The sequence below is a fragment of the Podarcis bocagei genome (genome assembly GCF_964188305.1).
Source record: "Podarcis bocagei genome assembly, chromosome: 2".
NCBI classification, from domain to species: Eukaryota; Metazoa; Chordata; class Lepidosauria; order Squamata; family Lacertidae; genus Podarcis; species Podarcis bocagei.
In genome coordinates, this window is record NC_138126.1 from 19,851,804 (window position 1) to 19,877,256 (window position 25,453).

General features: G+C 45.1%; 2 protein-coding genes across 5 annotated transcripts in view; one reads left to right on the forward strand and one right to left on the reverse strand.

Annotated features, from left to right (window-relative positions):
• Positions 1-210: 210 nt before the first annotated feature.
• LOC308581132 (killer cell lectin-like receptor subfamily B member 1B allele C) lies at positions 211-12,581 on the forward strand. The gene is made up of 6 exons (XM_081183630.1): positions 211-1,543; positions 3,202-3,291; positions 7,942-8,067; positions 10,126-10,280; positions 10,956-11,065; positions 12,369-12,581. The coding sequence occupies exons 1-6, from the start codon at positions 1,459-1,461 to the stop codon at positions 12,487-12,489; spliced, it is 687 nt and encodes a 228-aa protein (XP_081039756.1). The 5' UTR covers positions 211-1,458; the 3' UTR covers positions 12,490-12,581.
• A 6,992-nt stretch (positions 12,582-19,573) lies between these two features.
• LOC308581129 (C-type lectin domain family 2 member D-like) overlaps positions 19,574-25,453 on the reverse strand; it is a 55,647-nt gene continuing 49,767 nt past the window's right edge. For 3 of the 4 annotated variants that reach the window (XM_081183624.1, XM_081183623.1, XM_081183625.1), the window contains exons 6-7: positions 21,754-22,690; positions 19,574-19,822 (exon numbers count right to left, since the gene is read on the reverse strand). In XM_081183624.1, coding sequence (XP_081039750.1) covers positions 22,558-22,690 — 133 coding nt within the window. In that variant the 3' untranslated portion in view covers positions 19,574-19,822; positions 21,754-22,557. Of the gene's footprint in view, positions 19,823-21,753; positions 22,691-22,735; positions 23,598-23,787; positions 25,242-25,453 lie in introns of those variants that run through there. The other variant, XM_081183626.1, reaches the window with a different exon arrangement.

Below are 25,453 nucleotides of genomic sequence, written 5' to 3' on the forward strand. Positions count from 1 at the left end.
ATATTTCGTGGTCAAGGTGTTTATCACACAGGTTTCCATTTCATGTTTAGTTTTCTGCAAAGGGGCATATACCCCCCTTTATTATTTGAATTTTTAAAATAAGAAAGTGTTCAAGAAATTACAAAGATTAGGTCACCTTGGCTCCTTTGGGAGGAAGAATGGGATATAAAGTAAGTATATAAATAAACAATCTAAAACGTCAACATAATTATGCCAAGATGCTCATATTCATAATTCTTTTAAGTCTGTTATTAACGCGTAAATAATGACTATATGTAAGTTACATATTTCCTTGTTTTGTTTTTTGTTTTTTGCAAAATATTACTTTAATTACTTTAACCATTTCCCCTATTTTTATTTGGCGAGCCAGCATTTTATGGCTCTCAGTCGGTTATAAATCAGTCTTTTAGACTAGACCACAGTAGCTATCGGCTGTATTTATATTGAATTTTGCATTACAGTGGTACCTAGGGTTAAGTACTTAATTCGTTGCGGAGGTCTGTTCTTAACCTGAAACTGTTCTTAACCTGAAGCACCACTATAGCTACGGGGACCTCCTGCTGTCGCCACGCCGCCGGAGCACGATTTCTGTTCTTATCCTGAAGCAAAGTTCTTAACCTGAAGCACTATTTCTGAGTTAGCAGAGTCTGTAACCTGAAGCATATGTAACCTGAAGTGTATGTAGCCCGAGGTACCACTGTACTTTCTATGGGAAAGCGCACCTTGGTTTTGGAACACTTTGGTTTTGGAACGGACTTCCGGAATGGATTAAGTTTGAGAACCAAGGTACCACTTTACTTTGCTTTTCGAAGGAATCTGGGTAAAAGCTGAATCCAGTAGAATTAATCTGAGCCTTGAAAAACACAGAGGGCTGAAGAAAAAGCCACCCTCATCACTTTATGTCCAAGAAGGTAGTGATTGGTGGTGATGGTGGGGCTTAGAGGCTTTGTGGCCACCAGGGGGAAAGGGGGCACCCCCATATTGGTGGCGCCTGCTCTAAGAAGATGCTTGGCTCAGGAATGGGCTTTCAGCACTAGAATTGAGCTCCAAGTCGTTCCACATACAAAAACAATTTCTGTTTTTTCTCCCACATTTTTCACCACAGAGCCTGATTTTTAGAAAGCACGCACGCACACACACACACATCCCTTTTTTGCTGCTGTTCTCGTCAAACAGTTGGGAGACAGGATCCCTTGGAGATCTATCTAAAGCCCTGCCAGGAAATCCAGATCCACCTCCTCCCTGCTCATGCTTGTTCCTCTTGGTGATTCTAGCTGCACAAGACTCGGGTTGCCCTCTGAAAATTTAAATGAAAAAAATGTCAGCCCCGCATTCAAAGAGGTGTGATTAACACTTCCTGATCTTGGATTGCCTTGGTCAGGCTGGTTCGCACGCCACTGCTTGCAGACATTTCCCCTTGTTACGGAGAGCTTAGCGGACTCATGCACCGCTTCCAGGATGGCTGAGGACATACTTTATGCTGATATAAATTTCACTTCTCAGACAGGCTCTTCAAGCCTGCACAGCCCATCGCAGCAACTTGGTGAGTGGTAGTGTCACCTGATTGCTTTTAAACATTGTCTTTGGGACATGGGACTAGAAAGTAGGCACTTGGAACTTTCACCAGGGTGGTCATTTGGGCTCCGCTTAAACCCCCATGTTCCTGTGCCATTTTTTTTACGGCTGCGATCACGCAAAATAGTTGGTGCAAGTGTGCGGGAAAATTGCCCCGGCATATGGAAGAAATAGAATCCTGTACGAAAGGTTGCATCTAAGCAATGAAAAGTTGTTCTAAGCTCTGCTTCAGGGCAAATTCATTGAAATCAACAAACCTAAATTAGATTCAGGTAGGTAGCCGTGTTGGTCTGACACAGTAGAAATATATATAAAAATAAAATACCGGTAAATTGTCTAGTAGCACCTTAGAGACCAACTAAGTTTGTTCTTGGTATGAGCTTTCGTGTGCATGCACACTTCTTCAGGTATCCTAAATTAGTTATGTCCCTTAACTTCCATAAACATGAACTGGTCTGCTTTGAGTAGGAATAGCATTCAATACAACCCACAGAAATTGAAGGGTGTATATGAATTGCGCCTTCAGCCCTCTGTGTTTTTCAAGGCTCAGATTAATTCTACTGCGTGCAGCTGTATTTTTGTGGAATAGAGGGAAGGATGAATGATGTGCAAAGGCTGGGGGTGTGCGCAAGTGAAATGTCACTCTGTTAGTAACTGCCTTGGGAAACGGGAGAATTCCACACGTATTTGCTTATTAACATAGATCAACTTATGCTGACAAAATTATCTCAATTTAACACTTGAAATTCAGCGCACAAGCAGTGTTTTGAGCTCATACCATCTAAACGCTTTAGATTAAGGCAGTCTATGGCTCCTTCACTGTATTGTTTTCGGCATCTGCTAAAAACTTTTTTATTTCGGCTTGTAGTTTTGTCGTGTAAGTTCAAGCCATATAATGTTTTAAATTTGCTTGTTTTATTTATATTTTGATTCAAAAGGATGTGTTTTAATGCTTGCTTTTACTGGTATTTTAATGAATATTTTAGATCGTTTTTGTGAACTGCTTAGAGGCTTTCTGTCGAATAAGCACTAATGAAATAAAATAAATCGGAACAAATAAAAATGGGGCGTTCTTATTTTTAAAAAGAAAAGCAATAAGTATAGCACAGTGATCTGTACAACTCCTCGTCCAGAAATTGGATTTAGTGATCAAAATTCAGTTTTTGATTCAGTGGCTGTTTCTTTGGTAAATCATCATCATCATCATTATTATTATTATTGTTGTTGTTGTTGTTGTTGTTGTTGTTTAGGCCCAAAATGTGATGCCAGAATATGGAAGGTTTTTGTTTTGCTTTTTAAATCCACTATGTGGCCCAGTAATTGATCATTCGCCTCCTCTCCCCACAGATTTGAAAATGTCTGTGAATTCGTGAATTGTGCTGCTAATATTTCTCCTTACATCTATAGAGCAGCACATTTGGTGACTATTTTGCATATTGGTGTGGTAATAAATTCATATGGGTGAATGCGTGGTGTGGGTAACATTGCTTTTGGGTGGAAAGGTTGGCTTCCCCACATATCATATCACTGCATTTTTCCTGTATCTGCAATCGGTTGGAGGCAAGCTCACTTAAGACTGCATAAACACATCCTTCAATTTTGTAAATTAGTCGTCACTCTTTATAGCTGCTCCCCAGCATTCCCGTTGGATCCAGATCGCTCTGTGGGCAGCATGCATTGGGAATGTCATCCTCATGATAGCTGTGATAGTCTTGGGTGAGTATGAAAGTATATTTATAAGTAGCTATGCCTTTGGGGGGGGGAGAAACATATTGGGGGAAAGAATTCTCTAGTTATCTCCGGCTTGGACTACTACAATGTGCTCTACATCACCTTTGAAGGTGACTTGGAAACTACAATTAATCCAGAATGTGGCAGCTAGACTGGTGACTGGGAGTGGCTGCCAAGACCACATAACACGGTCCTGAAAGACCTACATTGGTTCTCAGTATGTTTCCAAGCACAATTCAAAGTGTTGGTGCTGACCTTTAAAGCCCTAAACAGCCTCAGCCCAGTATACCCAAAGGAGCATCTCCACCCCCATTGTTCAGCCAAGGTCCAGCTCCGAGGGCCTTCTGGCGGTTCCTTCATTGCTAGAAGTGAGGTTACAGGGACCAGGCAGAGGGCCTTCTCGGTAGTGGCGCCCTCCCTGTGGAATGCCCTCCGATCAGATGTCAAGGAAATAAAGAACTATCTGACATCTGAAGGCAGCCCTGTTTAGGAACATTTTTAATGTTTGATGTTTTATTGTTGAAAGCCGTCCAGAGTGACTGGGGAGACCCGACCAGATGGGCGGGATATAAGTAATAAATTATTATTAAATTAAATCATTATTATTATTATTATTATTAGTAGTAGTAGTAGTAGTAGTTTAGGAGTAGTAGTAAAAGCAACAACCAGTCTCTCGTTCCTAATGTTTTTATTATGAAAAGGGCACAGCATCTTTTCACCTTCAGAATGGGACCCCTCCTCATACATCAGAAATTGCACATTTGTTTTCTGCTTTAAGATGGTTTCCAAGAAGTTGGTTAGAAATCATCTTCCTGATTAAAGGAAGGCATAGACTTCTTGGTATGCTAGTTTCTGAGCTCTGATGTGACAGGAAGTCGATGTAGGCTGTAACTGACTCCGATAAAACCATTACATTTTCAAGTAGCCTTGAATTGTCTGTCCGTTGTGGGCTTAACTAACCACATGAGGTGAGAGATTCAAAGCCTTATGCACACATTCTAATTCTCTTTTGAAAATCTGACCAATTTTTATGCACGAATGAGAAACGAATCATAATGATTTTGTTTTTTTAATCTAAGACGTTTGCCACATATGGTATTTAACCAGGCAGGCTGGAAACATTTTGGGAAATCATTGAAAAGTGAATGAATATTGAAAATCATTAGTGGGGCACAATGTTTAATTTTATTTGGAGTCCAAAATCCATTTTTCAAGGCTCAGCAATTAAACAATGGAAATATTATGAGTTGTTTCTACTCAAGGGTATTGTGAAAAAATAGTGGTTTTCACTTGGGTCAACAAAATTTGCAAAATGCAGATTTAAATTCTAAATTGTTATAGATCAGTGGTTCCCAACCTTTTTTTGGTCATGCCACACCTAACGATCTCTAAAATCCTGACACCCCCCCCCCCCGGTGACATATAATTCTTATTATTCAAAGAGTGAACTCCTATTCACGTGAAGGAAGCTTAAAAGGCCATTAACTGTTAATACCTTATTCTCAAATTGCCCCCCTTAAAAATCAAATTGCCCCCCTGTGTGGTGTGTGCCCCATGTTGGGAACCACAACTGTAGATGTTTCAAAATCCTGCTCCCGGTGTATTAACCATTAATTCAAGGAAATATTTAATTCAAGGAAATGTTCTGAGCAGCTCAGCTCTTAATATTTATATAGGGGAACCAGTGTGCCTCCTCCCTTGGGCAGCTCATAGAGGCTGCTGGAGAGCAGGTGTGGAGGAGGAGAGGCTCTGACAGATCTGAGGTGCCAGGGGAGTGAGAAATGTCCCCATTTTCATCTGAAGAATGTTGGTATCCCTCAGTACATACCCTCCGCCATTTTCCCAATGAAAATAGGGACATAATATTCCATCATCATTATCACCATCATCATCTTAATTTTATTATTTATACCCCTCCCATCTGACTGGGTTGCCCCAGCCACTCTGGGCAGCTACCGACATATATAAAAACATAATAAAACATTAAACATCGAGAAACTTCCCCATACGGGGATGCCTTTGGATGTCTTCCAAAGGTTGTATAATTACTTATCTCCTTGGCTTGGTGGGTGGAATAACTTCACACCCTCCAACATTCCTCAGATGAAAATAGAGATGTCCTAAGGAAAAGTGGGACATTTCAGGATCAAATCAGAAACAGGGATGGCTTCTGTAAATCTTGCACTGTCCCTGGGAAATACAGTGGTACCTCTGGTTAAGAACTTAATTTGTTCCGGAGGTCCGTTCTTAACCTGAAACCGTTCTTAACCTGAGGTACCACTTTGGCTAATGGGGCCTCCCACTGCCGTCACATGGTTTCTGTTCTCATCCTGAGGTAAAGTTCTTAACCCGAGGTTGTATTTCTGGGTTAGCCGAGTCTGTAACCTGAAGTGTTTGTGACCCGAGGTGTTTGTAACCCGAGGTACCACTGCAGAGTGAATTGGAGGGTCTGCTATCAGCAACCGTTGGGGTAACAGGATCCTTGCTGGGGGAATGACATTTCCCCCACCTCAGGGCTCCTCCACATTTTACTCTAAAGCGGGTGTGAATCCTCAATTTACTTCAGATTGAGTCACTGTAGTCCCCACATGTGTGCATTAGGCTTTGTAAAATGGTTTGAACCAGCTCTTTTGTGTTGATACTGATTTCCAATTCCCCGTTTTGATCTGGGCTATATCTCCTTGTTTCCAGCTCTTTCTTTGTTAATAACCCTTAAACACCCACCCACCCACCCATGGAAGTCTGCTGTCTCTCTTTGTCTCTCTTTGGTGTTTGGAACAATATTTTGGCGACTTACGCTGATTTCAAAGTGCAGCAACTGTCAAATTTTGAGGCATTGTGCTGTTTACCATTGCAGGCCTGTTTTGATTGCCGCTTGGCAGGGCCAGCTCAAAACATCTTGTCAACAGAGGCAAAATGCTTCAGATCCGGGTCCCCTCCCCAGCCCCATCACTGCAAATGCACCCGTGCTGCAAGAGTGCAGTGGTGAGGGTGCAGTGGCAGGGGTGAGGGCAACAGGGCTGCGTTGGCAGTGTGGGTGAAGCCCTTCAGGGCTGGCAGCAACACAAAGGTGGGGATGGGGTGGAGGACAGATCCATCACCTGAAGCAAATGGCTTCACCTCACCTCATGCATGGGCCACCCCTGCTGCTTGGTAACAGCTTCTGAAAGGAGACAGAGAGATTATCGTACTTTTGATTTTTTTAAAAAAACACTTATTATCAGTGCTTTCTTCTGGGGGGATGCAGAAATACGCATACCCCTAAACATTTTGTGAATCTTTGTACTTTTGTCCCTTTAATGTATTTATTTTCCCCGATTTGAACTATAAAATGGTGGTTAAATATAAGCACTGCTTATTGTTAAACGTTTTACAGTGGTATCTTAGGTTACATACGCTTCAGGTTACAGACTCCGCTAACTCAGAAATAGTGCTTCAGGTTAAGAACTTTGCTTCAGGATGAGAACAGAAATCATGCTCCGGCGCCGCAGCGGCAGCAGGAGGCCCCATTAGCTAAAGTGGTGCTTCAGGTTAAGAACAGTTTCAGGTTAAGAACGGACCTCCGGAATGAATTAAGTACTTAACCCGAGGTACCACTGTATTAGTTAACAAAAGTACATGTGTTGCCTCTTTTAATGTTTTTAGACAAAACTTGGACCAGGTAAATTCATTTTAAACTATGTCAGTGAAGCAACGTATTCCGATTGGCTGTCAGTTGGGAGTAGACTGAAAGGTGAGGAGAAGTAATGCCAGTTGGGAAAGTCAGTGAGGGAGGGAGGTGTGAGGCAAAAGCTGAGGTAAAAATGGCTATCTGAGGCCTGAATAAGAAGCTGTTCTTCCCGATTATGTTAATACTGTAATGGTTTGCTGGTAGATATCAGAAGAAGGGAGCTGGTGTCTGTGTTAGGCCAAGATGCAGCCCAGATAAAGATTTTGGCAGAAAAAAGTGGAAGAAGTGTGTCACCTCTGCTCATCCTATATATTTGTAAATAAATGCAACTATTACAATAACGCTGTAAGCCTGAAGGCACCTTCTTCCAAAGGAAGCTGAAATTAGGGAAGCACTGAACCTTCGGATCTTCTCAGTGCTTGGAGAAATACAGTGCAAAAAGAGAAATATCTCACAGATTCCAAGAATGACAGGTTATTTATTTTTGCAGTATGCTTAGATTGCAAAGGACTCTTCCTTTTTCCTAGCATCTGTGACGTATTTTTTTGCACCTCATTCTTGGATGCTTCCTGGTTTTGTGATTTTGGGAGGAATAGGACAATCGCAACCATGTATTTTGTTTTGAAAGCAAATAGCTTCAAAATCTTTCTGTCCTTAAAAATGCTGATAGAAATCCCATTGCCACATATTTTTGTCTAAAGAAAGCAGGGACTTCCTAATGTTTGCATAGGAGGAATTTGGGCAGGTGTGTTTACTTACATCCCTGCATGATAATATGTTCCTCCCAAATTCCCTCCTCTGCACAATGAGTAAATATACAAGTGTCCTGGTCTCTTTTGCAGCTTGCCTTCATTGTCTTATCATATCAATCTTCTTCTCCCAATTCCTTGGCCTCCATAATTTGAATTTGTGCCTTAACATTATGTCCATTCATTTTAATGGTTTTCTTTGTTTTGTGGGGGCAGCTTTGCAGTTGGAACCCGAAAAGGGAAAAATTCTACTGAACAATGGTGGATGCAATGCCTCAACAGACAAGTTCCGGGATTCCTTAAGACACAGCATCTGCAATCAAAATCAGAATAGGTCCTCAGGTAGAATTGATATATTGTACTGCTGTCTCTTTTAAGCATAGTAATTGTATGTAAGAGCTTGCTTTCAGTTCACATCTATGTTGTTTTGAGGCACAAAACCTTCTGTAAAGAAACTCATTCATTGTGGGTGAATCATAGACTTATAGAATTGTAGAGCTGGAGGGAACCCCAACGGTCTCCTTGCAATGCAGGAATCTCAGCTAAACAATCCATGACAGATGGCCATCCAGCCTCTGCTTTAAAACCTCCAGGGAAGGAGAGTCCACAGCCTCCTGAGGGAGACCATTCCACTGTCAAACAGCTCTTACCATCAGAAAGTTTTTCCTGATATTTAGTTAGAGTCTCTTTCCTTGCAACTTTAATCCATTGTTTTAGGTCCAGCCCTACTGAGCGGGGGGAAACAGGCCTGCTCCATCTCCCGTTTGGCAGCACACATTCCAGCTTGTCAAAATCCTTCTTAAATTGTGGCACCTGGAACTGGACACGGTACTCCAGGTGATGTTCTCATAGCTTGGTGGCAGAGCACCGATCTTGGATGCAGAAAGTCCCAGATTCAATCCTTGGTGTCTCAAACTGCTGCTGGTCAGTGTAGACAAAATTGAGCTAGATGAACCCCATGGTTTCCCTCAGAATAAGACAGCTCCCTATGCTCCTAAAATATCAAGAATTGGTGGTTTCATTCTAGAGCTAACTTCACACTCAACTCTGGCCATTGCCTTTCTCACTAAGAGCCAGGTGAGGGAGGGGAGACCCACCCATTTGCCCTCTGGCACAAAGGCACTTCCTTTGTTATACCAAGGACAACATTAAAGGCTATTGACTCACCTGGCTAGTTAATATGGAATCCTCCATTAGATTTTAACCTTTTCTGGATCCAGGACCCCAGGAATTAGAAGGGACTCAGGTATAATGGAGATTGACAGCCCCCCCAAACCCCCCACCTCACCACAGTATTGTCAACATGGAGCTACCATGAGACAGACTGTGGAGACCAATATGGACATGTAAGGCTACAATTTGTCTTGCAAACTCTATCTCCATTTTTGTCCTCTAGAGGGCTCCAGTTTCCTCTCTCTGAACTCATTCAGATGGAAAAACTAGGTGAGTAATAAACTTGTATGGGACACGGGTGGCACTGTGGGTAAAACCTCAGCGCCTAGGACTTGCCGATCGCATGGTCGGAGGTTCTATTCCCCGTGGCGGGGTGCGCTCCTGTCGTTCAGTCCCAGCGCCTGCCAACCTAGCAGTTCGAAAGCACCTCTGGGTGCAAGTAGATAAATAGGGACCACTTACCAGCGGGAAGGTAAATGGCATTCCGTGTGCTGCGCTGGCTCGCCAGATGCAGCTTGTCACGCTGGCCACGTGACCCGGAAGTGTCTGCAGACAGCTCTGGCTCCTGGCCTATAGAGTGAGATGAGCGCACAACCCTAGAGTCTGTCAAGACTGGCCCGTATGGGCAGGGGTACCTTTACCTTAACTAATAAACTTGTATTTGCGAAAGGCCTAAACTAAGCATGATGTGAGAGATCTGTACTTTGATCTCTGTATCTTTTTATACTCAAAAGGATTTTGAGTGTGCAGGGAGGACTGAATTGGATTATGACTATAAAAGAAGCTTTAAAGGGGCAAATCTGAATCAAGCTGCATGCCTGTTTCCCATAAAAATCACCTCCCCACCTGACAGCTATTGTCTCGCCTCCCTCCATTCTCCCCTAAAAACACCTTCTGGCTCAAACAGAGGGCATGTTTTTGGGTGGGAAGCCAGCACTGAGTCCTGATAGAAATGGAGAGCGTGATCTGGATCAGGGCTCTTCTTTCAAAAGAAATGTGGCAAATTTAAGTACACTTAAAAAAAAAAGTTTTTTAAAGATGAATAACATAAAAAGTTGTTGGACCCCAACTTTGAGGAGTTTCAAAGAGCACCTTGCAAACCATCAATTTACTGGACAACTTCACTCAGCCTAGAGGCATTGGGTCTTTACTGTTGCAGAGCACTTATGTTTTTTACAATCAAAATGGAGGCCCAGTCATAATCATTAAGTGTCTTTCTTTCCACAGATAATTCCACTTGCAAAGTGTGCCCTTTGCAATGGCAGCTCCACAGGGACAAGTGCTACTGGCCATCAAAAGATATGAAAACCTGGGATGAGAGCAAACATATCTGTTCAACAAGGGAATCTCAACTGCTGGTCATCCAAGACAAGGAGGAGCTGGTAAGGGGACAATTGCATATTTCAGGCAATGCATTCCCATGCATGTTAATTCTGAAGGAAGCCTGAGTCCAACTGAGCTTAACTCTAGCTTAGTAGCCCTGCAATGATATCATGGTTGGTGAAGCAGGGCCTTGCTTAGTGCTTCATCCCATCCCCCCCCCCCCATGGCCAGTTCATCAGTGTCTACAGAAGGCCTTGGGGAGCTTGACTAGTGAGAACCAAAGTACCAGTTGCAAGCAAATCCTTGTAACTGTAGCCCAAGTCCTCTTTTTATTTAGAAAGACTCTTTAGGAAGGTGAGGTTGGTAGTGGAGCAGTGGCAGAGGAGGAGCTGGTGTTCCCCTTGTTTCCCCCCCCATTCCACACGGCCTTTCAGTGGCTTTTCCCCATGGATGTTTTAAAGCGTGTTTGGAGGCGTTTTCAACGGTGTTCCCACTATACACAATTTCACTTCAATGCACAGTTCCTTGCAACGTAACGCCTGCATGAATGGGGAGGCCTGCATTATAAATGCTTAATGCTGCTTTGATTACTGTTCTTGGTGAATGTTTCATTACAATTACTATCAACTTTCACATTTTATTACTTTATATTATTTTAATATAAGCTTTATTCTGAATTTATAAACTTGGAAATAATTTAATATATATTTAAAAATGCATTATCTCTCATACAGGATTTCACAAAAAGCATTACAAAAGAATCAAATTACTGGATTGGACTCTCACGATTACAATTGGAGAAGAAATGGATGTGGATTACAGGCTCCCAGCTTGATCAGAGTCTGTGAGTTGTTATTGTTTTCAATTTCTGCAAAAATTCACACACTTTTAGAGCTAAGATTATCTTGGTGTGCAACTAGGGCATTAGTTTTTGCACTGGTTCCAATTAAGTTGCCAGCATTCTCATGCAGAGAGAGGGGTAGCTAGGGACTGATAATAGAGATGTTGCCAAATTTCACATTTAACTTGCACTGAACATTTAAGCAAGTGTTTCTCTTGCCTCATTATAAGCTAAAGTTTTAGTAGGCTAAGGGAAAAGATTGTGAAAGATATTTTTTTGCTTCTTCTATTGGCTGCTGAGAAGATTCCCTCACGTGACTCCTGAGAAATTGGGAAAAGGTCTGGGATGGCAAGTTTCCATTCCATGAAGACTTGGGCGTAGCTCTATTTTCATTTTTATTCACTGGCCGCCTCGCTCCCCACGCATGGTCTCAATTGAAGTGCCCCCCTTGCTCCACAGCACTGGTTCCTGGGGCAAAGAAAAATCCTTAGGGGCATGAATGGAACATTTCCCCTTACAATTGTACCTCAAGTTACAAACACTTCGTGTTACAGACTTTACCTCAGGATGGGAACAAAAATCATGTGCCGGCAACGTGGCGGCAGCAGGAGGCCCCATTAGCTAAAGTGGTGCTTCAGGTTAAGAACAGTTTCAGGTTATGAACGGACCTCCGGAACGAATTAATTTCTTAACCTGAAGTACCAGTGTATTTATAAGTGCTGTATGGAACCACAGTGGCAGAGAGTGGAGGAGTAACTCTTCCCACTTTGGTCACAATCTCAATAACTGCCTCCCCAGCATTGATAATACAAGGAATTCCAGAGGCTGTTGTGGAGAGTCTTGCACAGAGCAGCTGGTGAAGTTTTTGAAAAGTGAAAGAATAGTAGAAAATCCTCACCCTCCTTGTCCTAACCAGTGACAACATGGAATTCTTTTAAAAAAAACCTCACCCTGTTTTTTCTTCAGAGCTTTCTTTCACTCTTAACACACATGAATGGTCAAAAAAAGTATGCCCCTGTCCCTGGTGGAGCATCCCTCACTGCTACAATCCTCCTTCCCAGGCCCCAAACTAAATTGGTCTTGGTGCAGGAAAAGGGGGAGATGGTGCTGCTCCTACTATCAAGCTAAGTGTGACTTTCTCCACTCTCTCCACTTTGATGCTACTCATCCATGTTTGGAGGATTCAAATGCATAAAACCAGCTTATTGTACATTTTGGGAACATTCATGCTTTCTATTAAGAACATGAAAAAATAGTTGTAACAGACTTCATTCCTGATCTTCAGATGTACCCTTTTCTTCCACAGATTTCCAGAACCAAACTATGTTGAAGGAAACTCTTGTGCTGCAATAAAGCAAAAAGTCACCTCTGAAGGCTGCAGTACTGAACTTCAGTGGATTTGCCAGAAAGACCCTCTCCTACTCTGATATGTTAGTTTGATAAATGCAATAACTATGTGGGTTTTTGTTATTTGCCAGGAACACACAATAAAAATGTCATTGAGTGACTGAGAAGATTATGTAAAGGTATTATTCTGTTGTCATCAAAATACCTCTTTGTGAATTCCAGAGGTTGCTGTTGTTTAGTCATTTAGTCGTGTCGAACTCTTCGTGACCCCATGGACCAGAGCACGCCAGGCACTCCCGTCTTCCACTGCCTCCCGCAGTTTGGTCAAACTCATGTTGGTAGCTTTGAGAACACTGTCCAACCATCTTGTCCTCTGTCGTCCCCTTCTCCTTGTGCCCTCAATCTTTCCCACCATCAGGGTCTTTTCCGGGGAGTCTTCTCTTCTCATGAGGTGGCCAAAGTATTGGAGCCTCAGCTTCATGATCTGTCCTTCCAGTGAGCACTCAGGGCTGATTTCCTTAAGAATGGAGAGGTTTGATCTTCTTGCTGTCCATGGAACTCTCGAGAGAAGTCAATTTATTTTGGTTACTAAAAGATTAGTTTTAAGTCACAATTGAGGATCAGCTGTAGAATTTGACAGTGCAAAATAATAATAAACAGGGAGGGTGCCACTGCTGAGAAAGCCCTCTGGCTGGTCCCCTGTAACTTCACTTCTTGCAGGGAGGGAACTGCTAGAAGGCCCTCGGAGCTGAATCTCAGTGTCCAAGCTGAATGATGGGGGTGGAGACATCTCAAGGAATGGGTGCCACTGTGTCAGGCTTCAGGGAATTGGCTCCCCCCCCCCCCGGCAGTAGATAAACAGAACAAAGAGAAAGGAGTTACTTAGCAGTTAGAAACTTTAATGATCACAGTGAGAGAACAAAGAATCCATTCCTAAGAATAAAGGTGCTCCCAATTAAGGGTCCCTCCCACTTCCTCCCTAGTCACCCACGTCACTACCATATCTTGCAACCTGTTCTCGTAACCACTGTGCTTTCTGTAAGGTAAAGGTAAAGGTACCCCTGCCCGTACGGGCCAGTCTTGACAGACTCTAGGGTTGTGCGCTCATCTCAATCTAGAGGCCGGGAGCCATTGCTGTCCGCAGACACTTCCGGGTCACGTGGCCAGCGTGACGAAGCCGCTCTGGCGAACCTGCACCAGAGCAGCACACGGAAACGCCGTTTACCTTCCCGCTATAAAGCGGTACCTATCTTTCTACTTGCACTTAAGGGTGCTTTTGAACTGCTAGGTGGGCAGGAGCTGGGACCGAACGACACGAGCTCACCCCGCCGCGCGGATTCGAACCGCCGACCATGCAATCGGCAAGTCCTAGGCACTGAGGTTTTACACACAGCGTCCCCCGCGTCCCCGTGCTTTCTGTACTGCCACCTTATCTGCTCTTCTTGACCTTGGGCTGATTGGATGAACACTTTCCAGGGACTGTTAACTCTTTCTCCCAGTGCTTCTTCTCCTAGCTGTTCCCCACCCAGTATTTCCCAGCTTCTGCCTTCTGAACTATGTCCCTCTGCAAACCACTGTTCCAAATCTATACTGTCCACCTGCTTCTGGGAAGATTCAGGGGCATGGGGAGGGGGGGGATCCCACCATTCCTCCTCAGCACAGTCCCTGGCAAGCTGGTGCACTAGATTTAACTGTGCAAATGCACTTTTGGCCACCACAGAGACCTGGACATCTAGGCACAAGACTGAGTCCAGGAAGTTGCATATGGAGATGACACCCAGATCTGTCTCTCTGTTCCATCTGAATGAGGAGAAGCAGCTGAGATTTTAGACTAGCGCTTGAAGGTGGTGATGGGCTGGATGTGGGCCAATAAACTGAAGCTGAATCCTGAAAAGATGTGTGTCCCAGGTCTCAGGTCCAGGAGGTGGGACAATCTGCCCTTGGTGTGCAACTATGACCCCTTTTGGACAGTGATGACTTGGCCAATGTACTCCATGCTCTGATAGATTTCAGAACGGATTATTGCAATGCACTGTATGTGGGGCTGCCTTTGAAGATGGTGACTCGGAAACTTATGTTGGTCCAACATGCAGCAGCCAGATTTCTGGCTGTGGTACTGTATGGATCTCATAGGACCTATGGTGATATAACTTCATAGCATCACTCAGAAATCTTGCCACATTTTCCACAACATCATTCCTACAATTGTTCAGCAGATAAGACACGCTGGAAGAGTCAGTGTGATAAATCCCCTCCTTCAATGAGGGAGCCAAATACTTATCACATATTTTTGCATAAAATGGGCAATAAAATAAAATGTGTGTGATGGATTCGACCTGTTTTGTGCCACAGGCATGATCAGTAGAAGTTAGAGGTCTGTTCAGTGATCTTGCGCCCCTGGCAGAACTGTCCAGATTGCACCCCCTAGGTAAAGGTAAAGGGACCCCTGACCATTAGGTCCAGTCGTGGCCGACTCTGGGGTTGTGGCGCTCATCTCGCTTTATTGGCCGAGGGAGCCAGTGTACAGCTTCTGGGTCATGTGGCCAGCATGACTAAGCCGCTTCTGGTGAACCAGAGCAGCGCATGGAAATGCCGTTTACTTTTCCCCCGGAGTGGTACCTATTTGTCTACTTGCACTTTGATGTGCTTTCGAACTGCTAGGTTGGCAGGAGAAGGGACTGAACAATGGGAGCTCACCCCGTCGCGGGGATTCGAACTGCCGACCTCCTGATCGGCAAGTCCTAGGCTCTGTGGTTTAACCCACAGTGACACCCGCATCCCATTGTGCCCCCTAGCCACAGACAAATTAGCTCTTCTTTCTGCTTCTCCTCCAACCCCAAACCCCTCCACCCATTCAATTCCTCATGCACCTTGTAATGAAGTCTTCCACAGAAAATCCAATATTTAATTTATTATTTCTTAATAAAAGATTTCAGTCAAGAAAATTACATTTTTATGTGAGTAGACAGGGTTTTTTATTATGTAATTCAGTTGTAAAACAATACACAGATAGGCCTAAATGAAACATACAAACAATATCTGATTTGTTCCACAATGATAACTTTACATTACAATACTATATGATGTAAAATGGCACTACTTTCGCAATATCTGTGTTATTTGGTTGATATAAAGTAAGAAAACTATTCTTCACAAGTCACAAGTTCTTATTCAGATGAGTTGTGATTTTGTTTTTTATTTTAAGCATAGCTGTCAACGTTTCCCTTATTAAAAGGGAAATTCCCTTATTCCGAATAGGATTCCTCGCAAGAAAAGGGAAAAGTTGACAGCTATGATTTTAAGTCAAGTTAGGCCAACTCTCTGGCTTTAGGTAGCAATCTCCTCAATGGAGGAGGCTCCTTGTGTTGTCATTAAGATACTACGGTAACAGGAAAAGGCGCTCAGTGCATGACTTTGCAATCCACAGCTGCAAGTGGCAGTTAGGCATTGGTATTGTTATGTAGATGGAAGGGGGGGAGGAAGCGCCATCACCTCCCCCGCATATTGAAGGGTAGTCCAATAAAGGATTCCGGGGGGCATGGCCCTGTCCAAAGCCTGTGGAGGTGAGGGCCTAAGGCATGCCCCCGAGCGGTGACCCCGGGGGAGTTCCTAGTTGATGTGCATCAGCAGGACTCCCCCTACTGGTGGTTAACCCTTCCCGGACTTCAAGCGAACAGGCTGAAGCCGGATAGTTGGTTAGGACCAATGCCTAAGCCAATACCGCTCATCACCTGTAACCAATAAAGTTGTGGCCATATTTAGCCCATTAACCTTAAATATCTGTGTCATGTGTCTTTATTTCCGCTAGGGGGAGGTGGGAACTCGCCACGCAAAGCCACTTCCGATGTAGAAAGGAGGTGGGGTTGCGGGCTTCACCCTCCCACCATGCTCGCGGGGGCTGGGTCTCAGCCTCTGCAAGATTGAAGGAATCCCCGATCCGGTCATCCCCTGGCCAGCCAATTGGCTGGCCTGAGGGCATGGCCTGCTCCATTTAACACAGGGGAGGCCAGGGATCTCCCTCTTTGCCGCTTCCAGCTGCTCCAGTTTCCCACCCTCCCACCCTTTAAGGTTTTCGTCTTTGACCTTGCTATGGACCTTGGTTGGTCACCGTTAAGGGGCCTGGTAGGAATTTTTTTCCACTTGGCAAATTGGCACCAGCCACTTGGTTTTTCGCCTACCTCATAGCAAATCGTCACAACTTCCTTGGTATTGGTGATTAGGCATTGGTATTGGTATTGTTATGTAGATGAAGGGGGGAGGAAGCGCCATCGCCTCCCCTGCATATTGAAAGGTAGTCCAATAAAGGATTCCGGGGGCGTGGCCCTGTCCGAAGCCTGTGGAGGTGAGGGCCTAAGGCATGCCCCTGAGCGGTGACCCCGGGGGAGTTCCTAGTTGATGTGCATCAGCAGGACTCCCCCTACTGGTGGTTAACCCTTCCCGGACTTCAAGTGAACAGGCTGAAGCCAGATAGTCGGTTAGGACCAATGCCTAAGCCAATACCACTCATCACCTGTAACCAATAAAGTTGTGGCCATATTTAGCCCATTAACCTTAAATATCTGTGTCAGTGTCTTTAATTCCACTGGGGGGGAGGTGGGAACTCGCGAAGCAAACAGGGTAACAGGAAAAGGCGCTTCGTGCATGACTTTGCAATCCACAGCTGCAAAAACGCAAGAGAACTTTCATGGCTCGTCCAGCCACCTTGCCCTTTTTAGACAGGAAGGAAAATAAGCACCTGTGTGGAATATGGATACCTCCCACCCCCCTCAAGCAATGGGGGAATAAAACGTGCTCTTCCGGAAGATTAGTATGCTTTCGAGTGGGACGGAGTCCTCCTGGTGAAAAGTAAGATGCGAGCTGGATCACCACTCCGGATTTGGATTGCTAACCTCTCAACCCTGGACTCTTGGGGTCACTGATTAGCACAACTTTAAAAGTTTCACTCAAGACGCCCCTGCTTAGGTCTACAAAGGTGGGAGGGAGGAAGCACACAAGTCTGTGTTTTGAAGAATCATGTATAAAATTGTTCTATGATTCAAATGCTTCTAATGATGAAAAAAATGGCCAGAATATACCATATTTTTCACTCCATAAGACGCACCTTTTTCCTCCTTAAAAGTAAGGGGAAATGTGAGTGCGTCTTATGGAGTGAATGGCGCTGCGCAGAGAGGTAGAGCTGCGCAGCGCCCCTTCGGCGAAGCGGGAGGAGGAATGGAGCCCCTTCTGTTCCTCCTCACGCTTCGCTGAAGGGGCGCTGCTCAGCCCTCCCTCTCTGCGCAGCGCCTGTCCTGCGAAGCCGGAGGAGGAACAGAAGGGACTCCTTCTGTTCCTCCTCCAGCTTTGCGGTGACGCGCCTGTCCTGGAAGCTGGAGGAGGAACAGAAGGGTCTCCTTCTGTTCCTTCTCCAGCTTCGCTAAAAGGGCGCTGCACAATTCTCCCTCTCTGCACAGCGCCTCTCCTGTGAAGACTGCCCTGAAGAAGCTTGGCACGGTTATCCCAGAAGCCAGAACAGCCACACGGTATCCCAGAAGCCAGATCCCTCTTGCTGTTCTGGCTTCTGGGATTCAGAATATTTTTTTCTTGTTTTTCCTCCTCCCAAAACTAGGTGCGCCTTATGGTGCGTCTTTTGGAGCGAAAAATACGGTACTTTTGTTTATCTCCTGCTGTTTAACACTGTCCACATGTGGGACAAATATTCCATAGTGCTAAATGGCCTCTAGCATTCTGTTATTGTTTAGTCGTTTAGTCGTGTCCGACTCTTCATGACCCCATGGACCAGAGCACGCCAGGCACTCCTGTCTTCCACTACCTCCCATAGTTTCGTCAAATTTATGTTGGTAGTTTTGAGAACATTGTCCAACCATCGCGTCCTCTGTTGTCCCCTTCTCTAGCATTCTACAAACTCCAAATATATATCAATTCTTATTAATAACAGTGATGATGATAATATTTGTTAATTGCTTGTTGCACATAAAACAACTTGCAGCATATTTAGAAACATAAGCATAAATAAATATACACTATGGGGATAAAGTCACAAAAAGCACATGCAATTTATATACCGTATTTTTCGTCCCATAGGACACTCCGTCCCATAGGACGTACCTAGTTTTTTGGGGGGGGAATAAAGGAAATTTCCCCCCTTTATTTCCCCCCCAAAAGCAGGTCGGGGAAACCGAACCAGGTCGTGGAACAGCGGGATGGCGGCGCTGCACCTCCCTGCTGTCCCCCGAGCTTGTGGGGCTGGCCGATGTCTGTCCGGTGCGAGGGGCACTCTGCATCAGGGCGCCACGCCCGCCGGGCGGCAGGCTGCTATCCGCAGCGTGGGGAGCCCTGTGGGGAACTCCTGCAAGGCTCCCCACACTGCGGATGTCTGCCGGGCGCGGGGGGCACTCTGCTTCAGGGCGCCCCTCGCGCTGGGCGGCAGGCTGCTATCCGCAGCCTAGACATCCCTGTGGGACCTCCCGCAGGGCTGCCTAGGCTGCGGATGTGTTCCCGAAGCCTGGAGAGCGAGAGGGGTCGGTGCGCACCGACCCCTCTCACTCTCCAAGCTTTAGCAAAAGCCTGCATTCGCCCCATAGGACGCACCCAGATTTCCCCTTCATTTTTGGAGGGGAAAAAGTGCGTCCTATAGGGCGAAAAATATGGTAAATACTCAAAGCCACCCTCCAGAACAGCAGCAGAAAGCTTTTACTGGTCTTTTATTTTAAAATGAATATATGCACACGATAAAGTTCACTCCAAAGTTGTATCTTATGCATTGTTAGGAATGATCATGGCCATTTATTTAAACTAATTTAGTGATGCCTAATTCTGCAGAGGATCAGACTGTAAAAGAATTAGGTGCTGTCAGTGCTCAAATTATTATTGCCCACAACAGAATGATCTGATACTGCTGCATTGGGAGTTAGGCCCATAGCTGTGACACCACCACAGAGAAGGACCCCTCCCTGTAGCCACCTTTCTTGACACAGGGTGGGCATGCCAGCAGAGTAGCCAAAGCAGATCCTAAGGCATAGGCAGGACTGAACAGGTGCATGTGTCCTTTTTTTTTAGTACTCTCTGCACTTTTTGTACCCAGGTCTGCCAACTGTTGGAAGGTGTCATACCGAGCTGCTTGGCATGCTGATTTAGCTGAAAACTCCTTTCATGGTATCAGCAGAATAGCACAAAGACCTTTTATAAAGTCAAAAATACAAGGAAGAATTCTGGATAACTCCAAGGCTTGCCACAATTTTGTGACATTCTGGTTGGTCCTAATACAGGTTATTTACCTAACTGTGCATTTTGGAGGCTTTAAAATAAAAATGAACCAACAGGGTTCCCCTTGCTTTTTTAAAGTGTTGTCCCCCTCACCCCACCGGCATCAAGACTATGCAATGATAAACTCTGCCAGTGGAATTTCCGCCCGTCCTGCTGTACAGTGGTGCCCCGCAAGACGAATGCCTCGCAAGACGAAAAACTCGCTAGACGAAAGAGTTTTCCGTTTTTGAGTTGCTTCGCAAGACGATTTTCCCTATGGGCTTGCTTCGCAAGACGAAAACGTCTTGCAAGTTTGTTTCCTTTTTCTTAACACCACTAATACAGTTGCGACTTGACTTCGAGGAGCAACTCATAGAACGCAGTGTACATAGTAGCCTTTTTGAGGTTTTTAAAGACTTTGGTGATTTTTGAAGCTTTTCCAAAACTTCTTTTGCAGCCATTTGGTAAGTTAAGCTGTTAAAACTTTTTTTGGGGGGTTTGGATTTTGGGTTGGGGTGTTTGGAATTCAAGGACTTGGTGTTGGGGAGGGGTTTGCAAGAATCTGGAAGCTTGTGTGTTTTTTTCTGGCATGGAGAGGCTGCCAGTTCTGATGTTTCTGCGGCTCAAGACTTTGCAGCGGAGTTCCTGGAGGTTGTGAAGACAGAGGGCTACGTTCCACAGCAGGTCTTCAACTGTGACGAGACCGGGCTGTTTTGGAAGAGGATGCCCAAAAGGACTTTCATCACACAGGAGGAGGCCAAGTTGCCTTGCCACAAGCCCATGAAGGACCGTCTGACCCTGCTCTTCTGTGCCAACGCAAGCGGCGACCTGAAGATCAAGCCCCTGCTGGTGTACCACTCAGAGAACCCACGGGCCTTCAAGAAACACAAGGTCGACAAGGAGCAGCTGAGTGTCATGTGGCGATCCAACAGTAAGGCTTGGGTCACACCTGTGTTGTTTGTGGACTGGGTCAATCTTGCTTTTGGCCCTGCTGTCAAGCAGTACCTGCTGGACAACGACCTGCCGCTGAAGGCTTTGCTTCTGATGGACAATGCTCCTGCTCATCCTAAAGGCCTTGAGGAGGACTTGCTGGAGGAGTTCAGCTTCATCAGCGTCATGTTCCTGCCGCCTAAGACCACGGCACTGCTCCAGCCGATGGATCAGCAGCTCATCGCCAATTTCAAAAAACTTTACACCAAGGAGCTTTTCAGGCGATGCTTCGAGGTGGCTGATTGCACCGCCATCACCCTGCGGGAATTCTGGAAGGACCACTTCGACATCGTCACCTGCTTGAAGATGATCACCACAGCCTGGAACGGGATCAGCCAGAGAAATTTGAATTGTGCTTGGCGCAGCCTGTGGCCGGACTGTGTGGCACCAAGTGACTCTGATGCACCAGAGTCAACAGTGGTGCAGGACATTGTTGCCTTGGGGAGGACCATGGGCCTGGAGGTCACAGAGGAGGACATCAGCGAGCTGGTGGAGGAGCACGACCACGAGCTGACCACCCAGGAGCTGGTCGAACTGCAGGCAGAGGTTGCGCAGGAGCAGGCCTCGCTGGAAGAGGAGGAAGCAACTGAGGAACGGCTGTCCTCCAAAGAACTGAGGGACATTTGCATGAAGTGGAAGGATGTGCAGGCTTTTGCACAGCGGCACCACCCTGACAAGCACGTGGCACATGACCTTGTGAACACTTTTGATACAAGGGTCATGTCGCCTTTCAGGGAGGTGCTGAAAAGGCGGATGAAGCAGCAGACCATGGACAGGTTCTTCAGCAAGAAGCAAAGAGTGGAAGAGGAACCTTCTTCGAGTTGTCCCCCAGAGTCTTAGAAAATGTACTGTACACTTTGTTGATTTTTAAATGTTTTTCTGTCATGTTTAGAAACTTAAATTATTGTTCCTTCAATTTTTGAAATGTTCTTTACAGTATGTGTGACTTTAAAGAGCACTTAATAAACTCTTGTTGTACCAAATTTGGCTTTGTTTGGACTTTTTTTGACCATAGGAACGCATTAATTGATTTTCAATGCATTCCTATGGGAATTCGTGATTCGCTAGACGAAAAAACTCACAGAACGAATTAATTTCGTCTTGCGAGGCACCACTGTAGTTAAAAGGCAAAGAAGCCTGGCCGGCAGGGCAGAGGCTATTGGGGGAGAAGGGGGGGCAGCAGAACACAAGAAAGGAGGCGCATATATACGTGCTCAGCCTCAGGATCGTGGGATTTTGGGGGGCAAAAGATTTCTAGCACTACAAGTGGGTTGGACTAGATGACCCTCATGGTTCCTTTACCACTTGACCATCCTATGAATTCCCACCAAGGCCCATTCGGGGGACGCCTTGCCACTCTCCTTTCCCACTTCCTCTGAAGCCACACAGCCTGCCTATTTAGCCGGCATGGGCAGGGGAAGGGGAGCCGAGGAGGCCGGTGGGAGGAGACGCACTGTCAGTGCTGCCGGCTGCTGAGTGAGCTTCTCTCACCACTTTCTGCCTCACCGCCCGGCACCATGTGCTGAAGGCGCTGGGTGCTGGCCAAGCCCAGCCACATCTCCCTCTTCCCCTTCCTCCTCTTCCTGCTGCTGCACTTGAGAGGGACCCTGCTGGGCCCTATGGCCACAGTGGTGGAGCGCCTGTCCGTCTGCCTTTGTTGCCTGCGCAGAGGGACTTCTATTGGCTCTGCTCACTCATCGTGGGAGCTAAATACAGAACAATCTTCTTTATTTGGTGGACAGGGATAATAATAATAATAATAATAATAATAATAATAATAATAATAATAATAATAATGATAAAAAAATAATTTTATTTGTACCCCGCCCTCCCTGGCCAGAGCTGGGCTCAGGGTTGCTACCATCATAAAACTAACAGTATACAAAGAACATAAGAACATAACAAGAGGCAATCAATTAATTATCTACTGTCCTTTCTGATTTGTGAACTGGTTTGCTGCAGATCCAGGGTTCTTCACGATGGCCTCTGGAGCTGGCAACACCTTCACGGTTCATGTAAGCAGATGTTTCTCCTCCCCGAATTGCAAACCTAAAATTTCAAACAGAACATATGTTGAAATAATCATAACAATAATTTTATTATTTGTTAAATCGTTTTTATTAATTTTCCAATAAAAACACCCAATTAACATAGCAAATCATACTCCAATAAAAATAAAAAACTAAAATAAAAAAGATCAAATTATCTTCCAAATTATAATTATTAATTTTCGGGACTTCCCATAGTCTAGACCTTGAAGCATATCTCCAAATCTCAATCCTGCCTCTCGTCGTCGTTTCCATATTTCCACATCTCAGTTTTAACGCTCTGAGCTTCTTTGTCTCTGGCTCTGTGATTCTCAATCATGTCAGAAATCGTATATCCTTTTGTCCGTCGAATACAGCTTTGTTTGTGTATATATACTTTTCCAACTGTCTTTTTACTAGCGCAGCTTCATCTGGTTCTATTCCAATCTGGGCTGTTATCCAACTCTGTTATCTGAGGTCTCTGAAGTTTGATGACGCAGCAACTCCCAAATCGTTAATCCTTCCAGTCTGGGCTGTTGCCCAAACCTTCCTTTTGAGATTTAATAATACAGTACCTTCCACATTGTTGAGTTATTCTTCATAGTTATTAAGCAGACTGTTTGCTATATTTCAATGTAAATAAGCTGTTTTCCACAGATATCAGTCATTTGGCGATCGATCAGCCTTCCTGGAAACCACCCAGTCCCCCCTCCGGGCCCTAGAGGGGGGCTGCTAGACATCCATTTAGCCTTCTCTCTTGCTCATAATGAAAAAATATTTTGCAAACAGCTGCACTGTATATTATCCAAAATATTGTCTCAAATCATTGTAATCAACCAGCAAATAGTTCCTGTTTCTCTTAATGATGGGAGGATTTCAAATTTTCCTGTAGTACTGATGAGGGCCATCTTATTCCTTTCTTCTTCTATCTTTAATAATAATAATAATAACAACAACAACAACAACAACAACAACAATAATAATAATAATAATAATAATAATAATAATTTTTTATTTATACCCCGCCCTCCCCAGCCAAGGCCGGGCTCAGAGCGGCTTACAAGCAATAATAAAAACAAGAAGAATGATTACAACTTAAAAACAAAAATAAAATACAACATTAAAATAATGTTCAAAGTCTAAAATAAAGCTGCGCATAAATCCCCAATTGTAAATAAAAGTCCATCTGTACTCTTTTTTTTTTAAAGCAATTTAAGTTCTTAACGAGGCTTGGCACTAAAAACCAATTGTAGATGTTAAGAAAAGAGGGGAAAAAACACCATACCAAACAGCTCTGCAATACACACACCTTGATGAGAATCTTTTTGAAGTCTGAGCTTATACACCAGAGACTGTACACTTCTGCAGGTTTTTTTCTTAAGCTTCTTTCATCCAGGCCATTTCTGTTATAGATTATCCAAATCTATTCATTTTCCCAAACAGATGTTCCCGGCTATAAGAATGGCGTCAGAGAGTGCCAGCTCTTTTGACCCAGTGTCCTGCTGGCTGCACCTTGATGCACGTCAGTAAACTCGGACAATCTGGGGGTCTACGAGACAGTCCTCCCCCACCCCGGGGAGGCTGTCAGGGCTAATTAACCCCATATCAGCCCAGAATTACCAGCACGGCTGGGGTCTGGTCTTGTGGGAGTCAGCCATTTCCCACGGCCGGAAACAGGAAACAATAATTTTATTATTAATATGCCAGCCATCTGACTGGCTTGTCCCAGCCACTCTGACCGGCTCCTAATAAAATATTAAAAACATCATAAAACATCAAACATTAAAAATTCCCAATACAGGGCTGCCTTCAGAAGTCTACTAAAGGTTGTACAGTTCTTCATCTCCTTGACATCTGATGGGAGGGCATTCCACAGGGCAGGGGCCACTACCAAGAAGGCCCTCTGCCTGGTTCCCTGTCACTTCTCGCAGTGAGGGAACTGCCAGAAGGCCCTTGGAGCTGGGCCTCAGTGTCTGGGCAGAACGATGGGGGTGGAGATGCTCCTTCAGGTATACAGGGCCAAGGCCATTTAGAGCTTTAGAGGTTAGCATCATAAGCGCCAACTCCTAGGTTCCGAGATCCCTTTGGCCCCCCAATAAAATATTTGAGGGGGCTGCCCCCCAAAGCTAATGGGTATTGCCACTCAAATGGTGTGCATGTGTTGCATCTTGTGATCAGTTATATGAGGCAGGTCCAAGCAGGAGATAACCAGAGCATGCAGCACTCTGGTGAGACAGTGCGCAGGCAGGCAGGGTCTCAGCCGGTGTACCAGATGGAGCCAGCTGAATTGACCTGCCCCTCCATGGACAGCTGTGAGTCCAAGATGACCCCAAGGCTGTACAGCTGGTCCTTTAGGGGCCCAGTAACTCCATTCAGGACCAGGGAATCCCCCAAACATGCCCGTCCGCTGTCCCCCAGAAACTGTACTTCTGTGTTGTTGGAATTCAACCTCAACCCATTAACCGCATTACATAGAAAATATCCATAGAAATATCCCTGGGAACCAGCAGAAGACCAAGAAGAAGAAGAAACACCAGGCATAGGTGCAGGGAGGCCTGGAAGCAAATTTTCACCTGAAGAAGGCATTTTCATTCAAATTCATATACAGTGGTACCTCAGGTTACATACGCTTCAGGTTACATACACTTTAGGTTACAGACTCCGCTAACCCAGAAATAGTGCTTCAGGTTAAGAACTTTGCTTCAGGATGAGAACAGAAATCGTGCTCCGGCAGCGCGGCAGCAGCAGGAGGCCCCATTAGCTAAAGTGGTACCTCAGGTTAAGA